Source organism: Grammomys surdaster, unplaced genomic scaffold (assembly GCF_004785775.1).
Source record: "Grammomys surdaster isolate TR1022 unplaced genomic scaffold, NIH_TR_1.0 225, whole genome shotgun sequence".
NCBI classification, from domain to species: domain Eukaryota; kingdom Metazoa; phylum Chordata; class Mammalia; order Rodentia; family Muridae; genus Grammomys; species Grammomys surdaster.
Window position 1 is genome coordinate 8,427,083 of NW_021604670.1, and position 19,350 is coordinate 8,446,432.

Here is a 19,350-nt window from a genome sequence, read left to right on the forward strand (position 1 = left end):
GACTTTTCTCTCAAGAGTGTGTGTGTGAAATGTATGTGCATTGGTGTTTTGTTAAGTTGAACTTCCTGGCTTTTGGTTTGTGGTCTGTAGGAATCCTAAAATGTCTGGCTTAAAGTGAGAACTCAGATGATTCGACTGATTACGGACACAGGAATGAAAAGCATATCTGTTGTATACAATGGGAGACATTTATTTTGCAAACACCAGTTTCCCTCTAGAGCGAACTCATCTATGCAATGGCCATTAACTATTTTATAAGTGACATAAGATGCGATCAATAGTATACACTAAATGCTAACAATGTGTGCTTAAAAACAGTTCTGTTGATCATTTAACACCATAAAGTATCTAGGGTCTGTGGAAGAGCTCCTTGTAAACAGAAATACAGTGACCTCCTCATCCTGGTTTTTCTCTGCATTTTCAGTTACTTCACAGTTAAATGCAGTATGTCCATATTAAACGGAAGATTCTAGAAGTGACTCATAAGTTTAAAATTACATGCCATTCTGAGTAGTGAGATGAACTCTCTTGCCAGTTTACGAATCATTTTATACAGTATGTCCACCCTGTCTCTGCTGCGTATCCTCCAGTGTTTAGTTACGTGTTCATCTATCAGATTCACTGCGGCATGGAAAAAATTATACACAGTAACCCTTATAGTACCTAATGATAGTCCAAAGTATAAGAGCATCTGCTTACACCAAAAGGAGCCAATGAGGTACTTCCTCAAGTGTGAAGGTGAGTTCTCAACATAATGAAAAAAGAGTCATATGCTGAGGTCACTAAGATCTATACTCAGTCATTGCTAACCTCTCTATAACCCCTTTCTGTGCCTGACTTACAAACTGAACTTAGACCCGGGTAAGTATGGATCACATAAATAGTACAAATAGGGTTCAGCGTTGTCTATGGCTTCAGGCATCTGGCGGCGGTTTTGGAATGTAGCCATAAGCAAGGAGACTATATATCAAATATTTACCATGAGTCAAAGCTTTTTATGATAAAAATGAACAGCAATCAAGACAGCATCTTAAGGCCTTTCCTATTTATAGCCTTACAAATAAAACCAAAATGAACAGAAATGTTATGTAAAAGCACTTCTATTCACGTATGATTAGAGAGGGATGTATGGAAGAGCAGTGGCGGCAGCAATGCGTCTGTAAGCTGTTGAGTCAGCAGCAGGAACAACTATACTACCATTGCCTGGGACACAGCCTACTTACCTTTTAGCCCTTAAAAAAAAGCAATGGACTATTCTCTAGGATGAAGTTACAGAAAATTCTTAGAGTTACAGAAAATTAGGTAGCTCAGAATTCCGTATATCCTTTCTTATATACTCATGTTTCTCTTTGTTAACATTTTGTATTAGCATTGTTGTATGGTAAGTAAACAAATCAATTTGATATAAACAAAATGATTATCTTATTAAATCTTACTAAATATTAATGTTTAATTAAAGTCAAATATCTAAGTAACAATGAAATGTCATTAACTATATTAACCAAATACAAGCATATTTAGATTTAATAAATAGCAATTAAATTTATAGTTAATAAACATATTAACTATATAATGTATATATGCATATATATTATTTACTAATCAGGTTTACCATCACTGGTCTGTGTACCCCAGCTGTCATTATTTTATATTAGGGTTATTTTTTGCCAAGTGTGGTGGGATCACACACGTGTAATACGGACACCTAGAAGGTCAAGGCAGGAGGATGCTTAACTTTCTAAGAGATCAGTCAGGGCCACAGAGCAAGACCCTACCTTGAATCTAATTGACCAACCAATCAAAGCAAGTGCTTTCTGCATTATTACTTCTGGTTTTTGTTCTGGCATTAAAGTCTTACTATATAGCCCAGGCTGACCCCTACACGTGTGATTCTTCTGCCTCTACTTCCTGAGTGCTGGTCTCGCACCCTGTGCCTTAGTTCTGCTGAGTTTTACAACTGTCTAGATCTCATATGTTCTCATTTGTTTTCTGTTGCTGTGATAAAACACTCTGGCCAAAAGCAAATTAGAGAGGAAAGAGCTTACTTGGCTCACATTCCAGGCCACAGTCCATCAGTGAGGGAAGCTGGGGCAGGAGCTCAAGAAGAACCTATGGAGGAATGATTCCTACTGGCTTGCTCATTGGTTCAGCTAATTTTTTTTAAAAAAAATATAGCCTAGCTCTATGTACTTAGGGATGGTGTTACATGCAGTGGGCTAGGCCCTCCCAAGTCAATCGTCAATCAAGACAATGTCTCACAGACATGCCCACAAGCTTGATTTGAGGCAATTTTTCAAAGAGGCTCCCTTTTCCCAAGTGACTCTGAGTTGTATCTACTTGACCTGGTGCAGACCCATGCAGGCCTTGTGCATGCTGCCTCTGTCTCTGCGAGTTCATATGAGCTTTGATCATGTTGACTTAGAGGGCCTTGTTCTTCTGGTATCTTCCATTTCCTCTGATTCTTATACTCTTTCTGTTTCCTCTTCCTCTGAGTTTCCTGAGGGGAGAGATTTGATGGAGACATCTCATTTAGGCCTTACTCTATTTGTAATGTCTGCCTGTGAGTCTCTGTATTTTTTCCTATCTGTTGCAGGAGAAAGCTTCTGTGACAATGACTGAGCAAGGCCTTGATCTGCTTCCCTGACTGGAGTTTAAATACACTACACTTTATCTGTTCATCTACTACCTTTAGTTAGTTGCTGTTAAAGTATACACGTCAACTTTTCAATTGGGTAAACTCTCAGGAGTGTGATTATTATTTAGTAAGACCCTGTGTAGCTTTGAAAGAAAACTGAATAGCTGAATGCTAGGGGTTTAGTTCAGTCACGAGGCAGCATAGGGCTCTATCTAGAGCACTGCAAAACAAACCATAGTAACACAGCCTGCTCTTCTAGCTGTGTTTTAAAAACACTTTGTCTGTCTGTCTGTCTGTCTGTCTGCCATCTATTTACTTTTAGTGAGACAGAGTTCCTCCATGTAGCTCAGGTGGGTTCCAAGTTTGAGTTCTTCCCCTTGTGTATCTTGAGTGCAGGCACACACTATACCACTTTTGCATCTTTATCAGCAAAGAGTGAGAGTTTCTGCTCTCCTGAATCCTCAAGGATGGAAATGGTTTACACTGAGCTGCCACAAACCCCTGGTCTCTCCTCTTTGATCCCACTTCCCATGTGCTATCCCAGAGTGTTGTGTTTTGATTTCTATAATTAAAATATGAAAATAAGCTGTGTGTGGTGGCACATACCTGTGATCTCTGCTCTTGGGAGGCTAAAGCAAGATTCTGAGTTTGAGGTCATTCAGGGCTATATAATGAGACCTAGTTTTAAAAAAAGTTTAAAATGTTATTTCTTGGTATGGCTACATTTGAAATCATTGAGAATTTTGTCTCGAGATATTGTATCTGATGCCTTGCTAGCTCGTAGGCTTTGCCTGTGCATACACAAATAAATTATACACTACTTACGTAGTTTTTGGAAGCTACAACAGCTGCCCTTTCCTCACTTGTAAGTAGAGAGTTGTATTTTTTAACATGTAGGTAAAATGGGAAAGGCTCACTATAAATTACAGCTTAAACAGTATTCATTTACAATTCTTTTAATTTTTACACAAAGTCTTTTAATTTATCAATATTTCCTCAAATGCTAACTATGTGCTAGTCAGGCTATTGGATATCAGGGATGTAGCAGTGAGTTAGCTAAAGGTCCTGAGCTTGATAGACGAGGTGGGCAATGAACAAATGAAGGTTGGTGAGAAGAAGCGGATGGACACTTGCAGGAAGGTGGAGGGTGGTAACGAACCTATGATAACTAGGGCATGTTTTCTGAGGATGTAGTAATTGAGATGAGACTGGAAAGAATAGTTGAGCAGAATTGCTATGTGAAAACTGTTTGCTACAGGTTCTTGGTTCTGAACTGAGGTAGGGACCGCGTGGATGGCTCAGCGTGAGCAATTGTGCTCGCTGTGCAAGTCCAAGAAACTGAGTTTGAATCCCCAACACCCATGAAAAGCTGGGAGTGGCTGCTCACGCTTGTCATTCCAGGTTGGGGACACAGAGAAAAATGATGGCATATCTGACTCCCACTCTGGCCTCTGTATATGCATGCATGAGTGTGTGTTTACTCACACACATGTGCGTATGCCATATGGACACATAAATAAAAAGAAAGAAATCAGGTGGTTTTAGGCTACATGATTTACTTGTGTGCAGTGGTAATACTCTGAACCGACCCAGGGACCCAGTTAGAAATCATACATACCAGTTTGGCCCAGAGCAGAGTCTTGGAGCACATCTATTGGAAAGAATAGAATCTTGTCAGGAGATGGAGGAAGGGAGGAGAGGAAGTCATGTCTTTTGCAATGGAGGTCAGCAAACAGTAGTGTGGCTAAAAGGGAGTAAGGCCTTTAGGGAGGGAGGGAGGGAGGGAGAGAGAGAGAGAGAGAGAGAGAGAGAGAGAGAGAGAGAGCGAGCGAGAGAGAGAGAGAGCTGGAGGGTCAAGGAAGGCATGTGTAGGCTTCAGGACAGTTTCTGAAAGAAAAGTAGAAAAAGGAGAAGTTATATTTAGGGAAGCAGGAAGGTTTAGCAGTGTAGCCATGAGGGAGGCTCTGTAAGCAGCTGTTGAAAGTGAGAGACTTCTGGGAAGGGAAAGCACGTTATCTCACTAAGGGGAATAATTTATCATTTCTTTATCATGTCTTCTGATAAATCAGCTTGGGAGGGGTGGTTCCATGGATACCTGGCTAGGTGATTTACAGGCCCAACTGGATTGATTTTCACCCCCCTGTATCTATGTTTGTTAAAGTGTCAGATCCTCTAAAACTGGAGTTGCAGGTAGTTATGAGCTGCCATGTGGGTACTGGGAATTGAATCCTGGTCCTCTGGAAGAGCAACCAGTGTTCTTGACAGCCGAGCCATCTTTCCAACTCTCTGGATTGATTCTTAAGGGAGGGAAGAGTCATGTTTAATGTTCTACTTTTTTGAGAAGATCAAATGTTTTCACCAAGTACAGGTACAGCTCTTTCTCTTGACCTGGGATAAGGAGGGACACTTGTGATGTTTTCCTTTCTAGTGTTACAGAGAGGAAGTGGGTCTAGGGTGGACCTCAGTGACCTCCAGGGTTCTAATCCTCATGTAGTTACCCAATACTCTTTCTCTCCCATTGCAAGGGCTGAGACCCTAAAATCATGAGCTGAAATTGACCCAGAGGTCCAGTTCCAAAGCTGCTTGCCAGAGGGTATTGGTGTCTGCACTGGGATTTAGGTTGTACCCTAATGTGAAGCTTCCAGGAAGGGGTGCTCACTAAGGAGAAGAGAGATAGCAAACCAGAACCCTTATTTGACATTCCTAGGCTGTGACCAGGACAGGGCAAAGGACATGTCTAGCTTCTGACCAAAGTTAACAGTGGAACTCTCCTGTGTTGGAGATCTGGAAGCTGCCTGATCGATTTCTTCTACCTCTGGTTTCTCAAAAGGGCAGTTGGGTATGGTGACGCTCAGAAGGGTTGGACACTGAAGCCATTTATTATGGTACAGACTATTTTAAACACTTCCACAAGCAGTGTGACAAGTGACAGTTGAACATCAGCCATGCTTGTGTGTAATTTTATGATCCGTATCTTTTGATTAAATAGTTGAGGATGATCTTTTGAGTTTTGACAGGTACATGGTGTAATAGAGGAAAGGATAGGTTAAATTCTGAATTTTAATGGCAGCAGCCAGTCTGCATCACATTTGGAGGACATGCGTTTTTAGACTGCATGTATCCCTGTCAAGAAAGTATCTAACCAAACTCCCTATGTATCTTTTGTAGGCGGCATCGCTGTCCACATCTCCCTACGAAGATTTATGATAAAACAGAGAAACCATGTCTTCTCACTGAGTACACCGAGAAATATCCAATCTATGAGTCTTACCTGCCTAGAAATTCCTTCAAGCCCAAGGGGGCCTACCGGAAAGCGACCGTCCCAATGGAAGGCCTAACTACATCCAGGTAAAGGCAAATATTTGCTAGTAAGCAAATGGATGACCTGAAACTAGTAATGCATAGTGTCATGTCAAGGTAATGTCGTGTAATGTGGAATGCAGCATTAGCTCCTTAAGGCTAATGTACTAGATAGCTCTGAAAGAGATTCTTGTAGTTAGCTTTCTTAACTATTCCCAAACGTTCTCTTACATGACAATTCTTGCTTGTTGAAGGTCAGGAGGCTAAATTGGTCTGTCTAATTAAAGGTGGTTACGTTAAATATTAAACTGGAAGGAGAGGGCCTGCTGCTGGAAAAGGAATTTTTGGCTTTGTTTTCCACCCAAGGCTCCATAACGACTTGGGTGGAAAACAAAGACTGGCAATAAAGAATGGACCCTTCTGTTGTGGCTCTATCGATTTTGAATTAGAGACCCTACAAATATTCAAGATATGCAAAGAACATATTTAATTTTCAGTTGATCCTGCTATACTCAAGTTGATTTCCAAGTTGAGATTGTTAGGATCTAGGGCCGTGTAGACATGGAACTGCCTTTGTCAGTGTCATGGAGGTCTCTATTGCCAGAGGCTGGGGAAAAAGCTTAGTCTGAGGGTTCTGTGTTTACAAGACTATGTATTTTCCATTGACAGTTTGGTTAGTGGCCTCCTGATGGTGATGCCTGGCTTAGTGATCTGTGGCCTTTGAATGCAGTTGGGTGGGATTTCAGGTCAGTCAGTCAGTCTCCAGTAGGATCCTTGATGTGCTCTTGGTCTCCCTATTCCTCATCTCCAAAAGACAGGAGTTCTGTGCTGTGGAACTAACAGTGTTTCCTCACAGCACTTAGATATCTTAGATGCTTGAACAACTTGCCGAATGTCCTCTCTAGCTCGTCCATTGCATTGTAATTTTGTGTGCTTTTAATAATGATTCCAGGTGGTCCGAGGTGGAGCATGACATCTTTTTCCCAGAATAATGGAAACTTCCTTTCTTGAGATTTTGTTCTTATCTAAAAACCAGGTGCTGTATAGCTAGACCCATCGAAGCCATGTCTAAGTTAAAACAGGAGGTCATCTAAAGGGAGGAATGAAGCTAAGGGATTTCTGAGCTTGGTAGGAACTACTGGACAAGGACATCTTGAGACTGGCAGGCAGCTGAGGGGTTTGTCTGATGCCTAGCAGTTATTGCACATGACTTGGTTTAAGGACAATGGTTCTGGGTCCTGGTACATTTGAACATTGTAACTTACAGCAGCCTTTTCCAATCTATAGCTTATTAAATGATGTGAACCTTACAGTTTGGGCTTCATTTTGCTAAGAAAACATCATCTCCAGGGCTCTAGAGCTTGCAGCAAAGACTGTGGGATACTTCCGAGCTTTGCTTCTCATTGCAAGAGACTATAGGCCACACCGAGGAGGCGTTCTGTGCGCATGCGTGATGCGGTGGTTAGCAAGGAATAAACGTAGCATTGGGAGCTGACTTCAGACTTCATTTTCTGCTCCAGGGTGCAACAGTCCTCATCTCTTTACACCCAGTTTTCAAGAAAGGAAGAGCACTTTACTGTGAGATCAAAAGCACTAACTTTAGTAATGTTATGACGGAAATGTATTTTTTGCCCTGGGAAATACAAGAAAAAAGATTGAGACTTGATTGTTGCGAATTGTTCCTGTTCATGTCTAAATCTTAGGAGAACAAGCACACATCCATCCTCTGAGGCAGGATACCTGTCCTACTGCCCAGCTCTGAGGCCCTCAGATGTGGAAGCCCTTCATACTTTCCTCCTTCCTATCATAAAATTAATCTCTGACCTGAACTAAGTTATCTTTGCCCATGTCATTTATAACAATAAACCCATCTCCCAGCAGGTGCCCCGCCTCAGCCACAGCCACAGTAACAATAAATCCAGTTTATATCAAGAGGTCCCCAGCTACTGAAAGAATTTCCCGTACTATTAAGGATTACAGAGCTTTAAAAAAGAGAAAGGGGTGGAATCCAGTTACTAATGGGGAGGGAGCAGACCTGGGAGCTGGGGTATACCTTGGTCACAGGGCACTTGCTTGTCACCTATAAGGTCCTATGTTCAAGCCTGGAACCCGAGGTTGGGGTGAAATCTCATAGAGGATTTCTCCCTTTCATCCTTCCCTCAGAAGGGAAGCCAGGCACAAACTCTAGGGGCATCTGCTCTGCTGTACCTCTCTCCCATTGCTGTCTCATTTCACAGACTGAGGAAAAGCTGAGCTACTTCAGGAATGCAAAGCAATCTGTCTCCCTGGAGGCTTTTATGGGATGGGATGTGTCATCTGCACGGATTGTCACCCCTCGGCTCCCAGGGCACTTCACTCACTTCCTTATCTGCAGGTGGACTCTGTATAGTGTCTGAGGCTGGACGAGGGGCTCCCACCTGCTGCATGAAAAAGTCATTTGGTGTCCCGGCTTGGCTGAGTTTGATGATTAAGTCCAGACACAAAAACCACCTGGCTTCTGGAAAGGTTATCATCCCAGCACGAGGCATGATTACAGCTGCACACAACTCTTACTGACTATAAATTGTGGGGATTTAAAGCAGGTGTCAGAAGGGGAATGCCCGCGATTTCCAGTCCCTTTTTACTGGAAAAATCTCTATTTTTTTCTCTTTTAAAAATTTGCAGCCTTTGGTAATTCTCTTGCAGAGAACTTGCCTTTAGTTCAACTAGATCCAACACCAAGTTATAAAGAGAGTTTGCATTTCTAGCTTCGATTCCCATTAGGCTGTCACTGGATGAAACACTTGGGCCCCCACTTGGGACAATATGTCTGCTGCCTAAGCCAGCTTCAGCAGTGTTATGTAGTGCTCTAAAAGGGAGTGGGGTGTGGACAGAATACATTGGAGGTTCATCCATGTATGCTTGCATGTGGTGGTGGGAGGGGGAGAGAGAGAGAGAGAGAGAGAGAGAGAGAGAGAGAGGAAGGGAGAGGGGGGGGGAGAGGAGGAGGAGGGGGAAGAGGAGAGATGGGTTTGGCTTAAAGGTAGGGAATGGTGGGTTGGATTACTAGTATAGACTCTTGTTTATTGATAAGGCTTATTGCTAAACCAGTGAGATTAAGAAAGGAAGAATAAAAGAGAAAGGGCATTTGATGTCCTTTTCCAAAGCCAGCAAGGATGCAAGACATGGTAATGAGTTGTCTTGACATGCTGGTTGAACTGTGTGGGTTTTTTAAAAAACAGTTACCCTGTTATTTTATGTATTTTTTTTATTGAATATTTTCTTTATTTACATTTCAAATGTTATCCCCTTCCCTGGTCCCCCCCCCCCCGGAAAACCCGCTATCACATCCCTCCTCCCTCTGCTTCTATGAGGGTGTTCACTCACTCACTCACTCACTCACTCACTCACTCACTGACCCACTCCCCCTCCCCTCCTTGGCATTCCCCTACACTAGGGCATTGAGCCTTCCCAGGACCAAGGGCCTCTCCTCCCATTGATGCCTGACAAGGCCATCCTCTGCTACATATGCAGCTGGAGCCATGTGTACTCTTTTGTTGGTGGTTTAGTCCCTGGGAAGTCTGGGGGGTCTGGTTGGTTGATATTGTTGTTCTTCCTATGAGGTTGCAAACCCCTTCAGCTCCTTCAGTTCTTTAACTCCTGCTTTGGGGACCTTCATGCTCAGTCTAATGGTGACTTCTCTGTTACTCAATGCTGCAGTTATCAGAGTTGGTGGGGTCAGAGGGGGCTGAGAACTGAGGAAGACAAGGTTCTCAGTACTAGGCTTGCCTGGGGAGCCTGAGAGCTTTGGCTTCATTGATTGCACTTTTTATTGAGTTTGTAGACATTCTGTCAATTATTTCATTAAGAATCTTACTTTCCTGTTTGTCTGCTTCCCTGCCTTAATCTCCCTTTTGGTTCAGATAAGGTAGCTTTCAGTCACTCTATCTTCACATTCACTGATGTCTTCCTCCTCTCTCTAAGCCCAATGAATTATTTTTCTCAGATAATGTATTTTTTAGATTTTTTTTGAGATGAGGTCTCACTCAGAATCCCAGGCTAGCCTAAACTTATTGATCAGACTCTCATTCTCTATCCGAGTACAGGAATTTGGGGATTACAGGGATACACCTCCAGGCCTGGCTTTAGTGTTTTGAGTTTCCATTTGTTTTCCTGGGTTACTAGCTTTTATTTCTTTGGTGTCATATTCTAGCTCTTAGTTTATTATGGTTTATAATGACCTTATTTTGACCTTTTTCATGAAGCATAGTGAAAAGAGTTGCTCTGAGATCTTTGCTAGGTTCAGCCTCTGGTCTGCTTGAGGCACGTGGGTCATGTCTTCCTGCAGAGGATTGAGTAGTTTCGTATTGGTTCTGGACAGTATTGTGAATGTTGTTGCATTTGGAGACTCTGGATTGTTTCCCTTTTTACATTCTTCTGAAAAGCATTTTTGTTTGTTTATTGGACAGGTAATTTGACTAGGCTCGAAGTGTGAACTCCATGTCTTGGGTGGCAGCCTGAATTCCATTTCAATTTGGTTATCCTTAATTCAGAAGCCTGCTTCTGGTGTGAGGAGCGAGCAGGAATCTAGGCCCAGCGACATACAGAACTTTGGCTTTAGCTCCTTTCTTTCCGAGATATTGCCTCACTTTGCTTTTCTGTTTTGTGTTTTTTTTTGTTTTTTTTTTTTGTTTTTGTTTTTTTTAACAGAGAGAATCTGGCAAAGGCTGGTTTTAGCTGCCTTATCTGGCACAGGCTGGTGACTGCCTTCAGGCTAAAGCTGTGATTCACAAGCAGTTCATGGAAACTGAAGGAGCAAAGACTCAGCCAGGGCCATTTCTTCTCCCACCTGCTGGCGTGGCCCCAGAACCATATTGGCTGGGCCGACGCTAGTTCCTTTGAGGAGTTTAAACATGGTTTCTTCTAGGCCACAGGGAATGGTGACAGATGTTAGATTCTACCTCAGCAGGCCTTGAGGAGGTGAGGATAGAGGAGAGATAGTAACGTATAATTTGAATCCTGGGTGGTTGTACTAGCATCTATTGGCTTCAGGAATGATGTTGGGATGAAGCTTTGTAGTTCTGATGCGGGATCTTTCTTAGTGTTCTGAAAAACTCTTTCCAGATCTGTCTGGAATGGCATAATGGCTTCCTTAGAAGGTGTCTTTTGACCTGGGGAAATTTGAAGATTACATATGGAAATAATAAAACGAACAAATAAGGCAAAGAGTACCTCCCCAACTAGACAAGAGGAGATAGTTAAGAGGACAAGTCATGAGAAGAGGATTAACTGAGGACAAAGAAAGAGATACTAAAGGATGAATCTGAGGATAGACACCATGACTAACTTATCTGTGCAGGAGGCTCGGAGATGCCTTGGCTAGTACACTCAGTAGTCATGTTCTGTGGTTGGGGAATGTGTGGGAGGAAGGAAGTCATGTAGACCCTTTCTAGAGGAAAGAGGTTGAGGAGAGGCTCCAAAGAGAAGAGTTTCTCTCTCTCTGTATATTTTTAAAATGTATAAATATTTTGTTTTAAAAATTATAAAAAATTCTGAAGGTTCTATCAGAGCCTGACCAATACAGATGCGGATGCTCACAGCCAACCACTGGACTGAGCATGAGGACCCCAATAAAGGAGTTAGGGGAAGGACTGAAGGAGCTGAAGGGGTTTGCTACCCTATAGAAAGAACAATAATACCAACCAACCAGACCCCCCAGAGCTCCCAGGGACTAAATTACCAACCAGAGAGTACGTGTGGAGGGACCCATGGCTCCAGCCACATATGTAGCAGAGGATGACCTTGTCGGGCATCAGTGGGAGTAGTGGTCCTTGATTCTATGGAGGCTCGGTGCCCTAGCGTAGGAGAATGTTAGGGTGGTAAGGCAGGTTGGGGAGCACCCTCAGAGAAACAGGGGAAAGGGGGATGTGTTAGAGGGTTTGTGGCAGGGAAACCGCTAAGGGGGAGAACATTTGCAATGTAAATAATAAAATAACCAATAAAAAATTATAAAATATTTTATTTTTCTTTAAAATATGGGAGAGACTGGGGCAAGTTTTTAAATACTGGCAGAAAGGAAACAGTTGGGAGATGTGGAGCTGTAGGCTAGGTTGCAGGCTAGGAGATGGTCTGAAGATGAGGAGCTCAAGCAGGTGATTTAGGGAAAGGGTGACAGTCTGCTTTGGCAAATAGGAAGCCATCCGATCCTCATTCTCAAGACAGGGTACATTTTAACATGATTGATTCCCTGGTGGCTACTATACTAACTTCTGAAATTTGCATAAATATTAAACTATTAAAAAAAAGTAAACGTTGCTTGGCTCCTATGAAAATTCTCCACTCCCCACTTCCAGGCAAATGATTTTTGTTAGCAATTATGTAATTTCCCCTTTCCTTTTTCCCTGTTCATGCCCAACACCTTTCTTTAGCTTAGCCAAATGATTTGAAACGAAGTTGCTATAATGTCCCCGGCAGGGCCATTTTAAACCAGTCCTTAATTCTAGTTTAACTCTTGGCTTTCCACACTGGGTAGCTTTTATAGCTACCTACCTAAAGAAAACTTAGATCTTTGACCTTTTTTTTTTCTCTTTATTCAGAGTCACAGTGAGGCTAAACACTGGGAAATGTACCGCAGGAAGAGAGAAGCCATTGAATGTTGAGAAAAAAGTTGTTAAATTTAAGCAATTTCTGGGTAGAATAAAGTAAAGGTTTTTTTTTTTTTTTTTTTTGAACTTGAAGGATGTAAGATTATGTGAGATTGGGGACAGGCAGTTAGGCTGTGGCTAATGATAGGTTTCAGTGAATGTTCCTAACATAAAAATCTAATGAGGAAACCCATACATTCTGATAAAATTCATTTGCAAGCCGTGGTGACTATTTTTGGGCCAGATAAAAAGACGAATCAAACTTCAAACTTAAAAATGATCCTTTTTCCTGAAGGCGGGAGGCTCCTCCCCTTAATTATTTGCCTTCTCTGTAGATGGTTAATGAATTCCAATAAAGATGTACACTTATAATGGGATTTGAATCTTTTGTATGGAAGGAGATTCAGTAATGAATCCATTCCCTAAACTTAGCACGAAGTTTTGTGTGTCTGCTTCTGTCTTTGAGGAACGACTTGAGGATAGGTCTTTAGTTGATGTGTTTCTGAGCATTGCTTAGCAGCTTTCTGTGGGTGAACAGTAGATGGGGGCATTGAGCCTGCTTCAGCTGTTAGTCTGCAGGTCTGGATACCCTTGGAAGATGGCATCTTGGAGGATAAGCAGGCTTTTTAAAGTAGTCATAGAGCTCTGGGCTCGGAGGCCTCAGTATACAAGCTTGGACACCTGGTTTTGCTCTTCAGTGCTGGCCTTTGGTATTTTCTGCTATTTCTCAGAAGTGCAGAGGGACCACAGCCTGGTTAGCCATCACTGAACGTAGATAAGGTGGCCTCAAAATCCCACTCTAGTCCTGGGAGTGGAGAAACTTCAGCTCCTGTTAGGTATTTTCTCTTCAGAAGTTGAACTTTAGCAGGAAGGTAACTCTTGGGTTAACTGATTTTTCCAGATGGTCCGTGCAGCTTATGGAGACTTAGAGTTTCCTAGTGTTTTACTGCAATCGGTTGAGTATTGAGCAGTCACTATGTGAGGGTTCTTAATCAAAGAAGGTTGACTTGACTCTTGGTTTCTTATTCGCTTCTTGTCAGCCTGTCAACTCCATTACTTCCATTTATATGATTGACTTCTGGATGGTGGGGTCTCTAAGCTTCCCTTTGCTGTTAAGCTCACAGTGCGGCTGCTAGGAAAGCAGGTCAGGTTGCAGTTGTTGTTCTTGCTACTAAGATATATTTTAAGATGTACCAAGAGGGTGTTACAGGAGTTCAGCGGAAGCATCTCCCATTTCCCACTTGCAGTCCCAAGGAGACTAATTCTCATGCTTCCATGCTCCTCCATCCCACCAAGCATGCTCAGGACCTGCTTTGGCTTTATGGACAACCCCGTGTATAATTCATGCAAGACAGTTTACAGTGGAGCGTGTTACCCTTGCTACTCAAGCATGGCCCAGTAATGTGGCCCCAGGTTTCAGCCCAGAAGTAGGTTTTTATTAGTGTTTAGCCTAATGTTTCCTGTCTGGAAACCTCTCCCTTCCATTGACAGGGCTGTTCACTCAAGTACCTTTAAGGGAAAAATTCTGCTTTTGCCTTGTCCTGTTTGGCCAAATGGGTTTCAGGAAAAAGCTGTTTGTTTTGGGAGGAACTGGTATTATGGAGAAATAGCCAGTAAAGACTGTTGCAGTGGGCAGGATAGCCTGACTCAGCTGGGTATAGCCAGCGTGTTGGGCAGGTGTCACCTGGGCCTGTCATAAATGTGGGATGATTTGGGAAGTGGTTACTTTGGTGAACAGCATCCTGTCTTTTCCATTTTCCTGTTTTGCTGCTCGTTGATATAATGGGGAGCACTGACAGCAGTAGATAGCAAAGAAGTGAAGACTTTGTGTCTCTATGATATATTTTTTCCCTCCTGGGTTTTCTGTAAAGCTGAGTAGAGGAGATAAATATTAGTAGAAGAAGTTCCTGAGAACACAGAGAGAAAGGTGAATGTATCTGACAAACAGACGTTAACCCCACATGAGGGGTTGGATGGAAGACAGATAAACAGATGCTAATCCCACATGAGGGGTTGGATGGAAGAAAGGTAGGTGATTCACTACAGAGGAGCCTTCCTTCTCAGTGAGCCTTGTGGTTGACACATGGTGTAGGTAGGGGTGGGGAGTCAGGGGACAGGTGTGGAACAACTTGTAAATTGCACGTGAGAGCCTGGTTTTATCTGGAAGACATTTAAAGATGCTGGGGAAGCTGATCTGATTTTATAGTAACGGTGTATTCTGGACACACCGAGGCAATTGAAGCAGAAGAAGGAAGATAAGGGGAAGGTTGTCACATGGCCCAAGTAATAAAAGGCAAGAGTCTGGACCAAAGGGGAAGGAAAAACCAATTAAGGTAGAGGGACTGTTCCTGGTGAATGACAGACTTGGTGGCTTTGAGGGGTAGAGGCAAGGATGACACCCATGGGGTCAAACATGGGCAAACAGTGAATTGTAGTGACATGTTCCATAGTAGAAGAGAGGAAAATAGAAGGTAAAGAGACTAAGTAGAATGTCGGTTAATATGAGCTGAGGGGACAACACTGTCTTTTCTTCTGAGTAAGGACCCCAATGACATGTGCTTATTCTTCTCCTAGGAGAGATTTTGCACTTCACAAAATGTTACCTGTGAAATTCCACCAGCCGGACGCATACGTTCCAAGTCCAGAGATTATGGATTTACTCACGACGTATAAACATGATTTTAACTACCTCCCTACTTGTCCAGTTGGCCTCATCAAACCTCGGGACAGTAAACTTCTACCTCGTGACAAGATAGTACAGTATCTGCCTACCTACAAAGGTGAGAGAAGGATTAACAAGAGGACAGGCTAGGTCTATAGACCCACCAAGACATGGGTATATGCACATCACCTTAGGACAAAGGTCAAGAAACCACTACCTGCAGGCTAAATCTGGCTAATGGCCTATTTTTGAACAGACGAAAAGCTAAGAACAGAATTATAGTTTTCAATAACTGAAAAAAGTTATTTCAGGACATGCTGAAAATTACAATATTAAAGATTCAGTATTGGCGGGTATATTATATTGGAACATGGTCATATCTGTTCTTTTATGCATCTGCTAGAATTGCTTGTATGCTACAGTGGCAAAGCTGGGTATTCGTGGCTGAGGCTCCCCAGGTGGCAGAAATGCATAGTATCTTGACTTTATAGAACATATTTTATGATCCTTTTTTGATTTGCCTTCTGTTTTACTCTTACAATGGAGAATCTGTTCAAGTTTAAGCTGATTAGGAATCTACAATTTCTTTAATTCATCCAACCAGAAGAAAATTGAATATAACATATAGAAAGTGAATGTATTATGGTTACATAGATCAGTGAATTTTTTTACTGTACATACAGTGCTTGACCAAAAATATACCACATCTACAGAAGTAGAACATGACCATTGTGGGTTTTTTTTTCCATGCTGGGTATTGAAACCAGGTCCTCCCAAATGCCAGACAAATTAACTGAACTACATTTCTTGTCCCACTATACCATATCATAGTAATTTAATACCATAAATTAGTTTTGCCAGTTTAAAATTTTATGTTAGATTGATTTATTCTTTTGAAAATATCTGTATTTTAAATTGACACATAATAATTATACCCATTTATAGGGCATGAGGTGGCATTTTAATAATATGTGCATTGTATAAATTTTGCAAAAATGTTTTTACTTTTAATTTATGTGTTTAACTTACTTTTGATTTGTGTATGTGTGTTTATCTGTGTTGTTGAGAATAAGGCATGTATGGGCATGCCCCTGGAAGCCAGAAGGGCTTGTATTGTATCTCCCAGAATTGGTGTTACAGGCGATTGTACTGCACAGATGCTGGGAACCAAACTATGACCTCTGGAAGAACATCTCTCTAGCTCCCACTTTTAAGATTTATTATTATTATTTTGGTGTAAAGTTTTTGTCCTAAGTGTGGTATGCCAGAAACACAGACATTTTTGCGTCTCTTCACAGTGCTAACATTTATTGAAAACCAAATCCTAAGCCATTTGGATTGATTGGTTGCACATGGCCAATTAGTCTTGCCTTCCCTTTGAATCTGGCCAGAGAAAACAGTGTCTTTTATTCTAGTCCCTCTATGACTATTAACTCTCAGGTCATTCATTACATATCACCTGGCAATTATATCTCTCTCTATGTAGGTTTCAGAAGGGCTGCAAAAGAGCTAAGGATGCCATAGAGTTCAAAGGGGCCTTACGGGGGCAGGGAGCTGTTGTAGATTCAGAGACTCTCTGAAGGTGGTTAGATACAGTATCAGCCCAACTGGAGAGCTGCTGCAAGGTCTGAAGAACTGAGCTGCAGTGATGTGCAGCTGTAGAGATGCAAGGCAGTAGAGACCAGGTGTGGAATTGGGTCCTGATGGAAGACTGGATGGATGGAAGACTGGATGGATGGAAGGATGGATGGATGGATGGATGGATGGATGGATGATGGATGATGGACTGGGTGATTTAGTTGACCTTATCAAGCAGTGGGGACTATGCTGAACTTTAAGTCCAGGGGACAAGTGGGAGTTCTCTGTTGGTGGAACTCTTGAGGGACATCCTGGGTGGTCAGATAACAGGTCTATGGGGCCATTGCCCATGGAGTGTTATAAATCCTACTCCTTTTGGTGTTCAGGTAAGGGTGTTACACTCTTTGTTCATCTATGTATATTTAATAAATTCTTGGGCCTGTTTTTCTGATTTTTTAAAGTTTTATTTACTTTTAACTTATGTATATGAATGATGTGCCTGCATGTATGTATGTATGCTCATCATGTGGGTGATGGGCACAGACTGTAGGTGCTCTAGATTAGCAGCCAGCGTTGTTTACCATGGAGCCATCTCTCCAGACCCCTGATGTGGTTTTATTACATTCATGTGCTCCCATGTTCCAGGCTACTTTGGTAAGTTTATAGGTGGCATCTTTGTACTTTTAAGGAGAGGTTGTCATTTCTGTATCATGGTTACTGCTAGACAGTTGGTATCTATAAGAACAAGAGCGTGCAGAGTCACCCTCTTGTCTTCCTCTGCACTCAAAATGGACTCAAGTACTGCCTTGTAAAAAGTCACCTAGGACAAGGCCCAACCTAAAGAGTAACCCTGATCTCTACAGTTTTAACTAGGGTAGCATATCTATCTTCTCAAACATCTCTTTAGGGCAAAATCACTCAAAATTGTCTTTATTCTTGCTTTTTCTTTTAGTTAGCATATATTAATTGCATAAAGAAACGGGTTTCAGCTAAACAGTTCATGTGGGGCAGTATGGGGGCTCTGTGGGACTGTACTGGAGGTTTTTTTTTTTTTTAAATTAGTCAAGCCAAGTGTGCAGGCTGGAGGTGGCAGAGGAGATGGGAGGCTGTAGTGATGGGAGACTCTTCCTGAAGGGGTTGTGATCCATTTGTCAGGGAATCCACAAAGGCTGCATGCTCTCCGCTCTCTGCAGTCCTGGGACTGCTCCTGAGGTGGCCTGCACTCTGCCCGTTTCACTTACTAATCTTCTGTGTCCTTCTTCCTCTGTTCCACAGCTACCTCTGTCAAGATGTATTCTGAATGTTGTTATAATCTGAAATGGTCCACCTACAAAGGGTTTGTAAATCCCAGTATCCTATCTTTCTGGCTTGCTCTCGTCTGTACCCGTGATGACAGTCCTCCATATTGCTGGAGCTTCTGGTTCATTGATACTTGGGTCCTTTCTCCACCATCAGCCAGTTCTCTGTCCCTCCCCGTGTAGCTTCCTTTCTGATATTTCACTGCAGTTCACTTTTTCAGCAGTGTCTCAAACTTCTTGCTTCTGTTGTGTTGTTGCTTTCTCTAGCAGAATCCCAACCGCAACTCCTTATGGTGCCTTGACGATGCACTCGAGCATTGCTCTGATCTTTCATCTCATGTCCATTCCGAAGCATCAGCTGAGCCACAAAGTCTTAGAAAATTAGACCTTGCCATCAGCTAATTAAGTCTCCTGGATCATGGTTCTTAAGATGTCAGATCTTTCCCGACTCCTCTGCAGCTGTGTAGGTTCTGGTACCTGCTTGCCTGAGCCCCTCAGTTTCAGCCTCTAGTACCTCGCTCAGTTCCCTTCGTACCTTTTCTGCCAGAGGACAGTGTTAGTGTAGTTCCTCTATGGGGCATACCCATCCTCCAGAAATGGTTGCAATGACATGCTGTCAGAGGATTTCCTAGACTCCCCAGGACAGATCACACATGTGCAGGGGCAACCCAGCACACTGGTAATTACTGTGCAGCCTTGTATTCAAATATTTCCTTGGATAGGTCAGAAGAGTTCTCTCTCTCTCTCTCTCTCTCTCTCTCTCTCTCTCTCTCTCTCTCCCCCCCGCCCCCTCTCCCCCTTCCTATCTCCATCCAAGTTATTTTGTAGTTTTTATGTTTTGAGATAAATCTATGCATAAGTCTCACTATGTAGATTTGGCTGGCCTAGAACTCATTATTTAGACCAGGCTGGCCTTGAACGTTCATAAAGATCTATCTGCCTGTGCCTGTGCTGGGCTTAAAGGCATGAATCACCATATCCAGCTATTTTTTTACAAATTAAAAAATAAAACAAAATTACATAATTTTCCTTCTCCATTTTCTCCCTCTAATTTCTTCTACATCTTCCCTATTCCTTCTCAAATTAATGGCCTCTCCTTCTTTAATTATTATAAATTAATTGTATGTTTATTATATGTCAGAATTTAATAATTGTAATATATATATAATTGTAACACACACACACACACACACACACACACACACATATATATATATATATATATATATATATATATATATATACACAATTACA

The 19,350-nt window shown here is 42.2% G+C and overlaps 1 protein-coding gene across 1 annotated transcript in view; it reads left to right on the forward strand.

Moving 5' to 3' along the window:
- The window catches only part of Saxo1 (stabilizer of axonemal microtubules 1), a 108,443-nt gene that overhangs the window by 62,012 nt on the left and 27,081 nt on the right, over positions 1–19,350 (forward strand). Inside the window, exons 2-3 of the mRNA XM_028773383.1 lie at positions 5,804–5,983; positions 15,133–15,338. Of these exons, the coding sequence (XP_028629216.1) occupies positions 5,804–5,983; positions 15,133–15,338 (386 nt within the window). The remainder of the gene's footprint in view (positions 1–5,803; positions 5,984–15,132; positions 15,339–19,350) is intronic.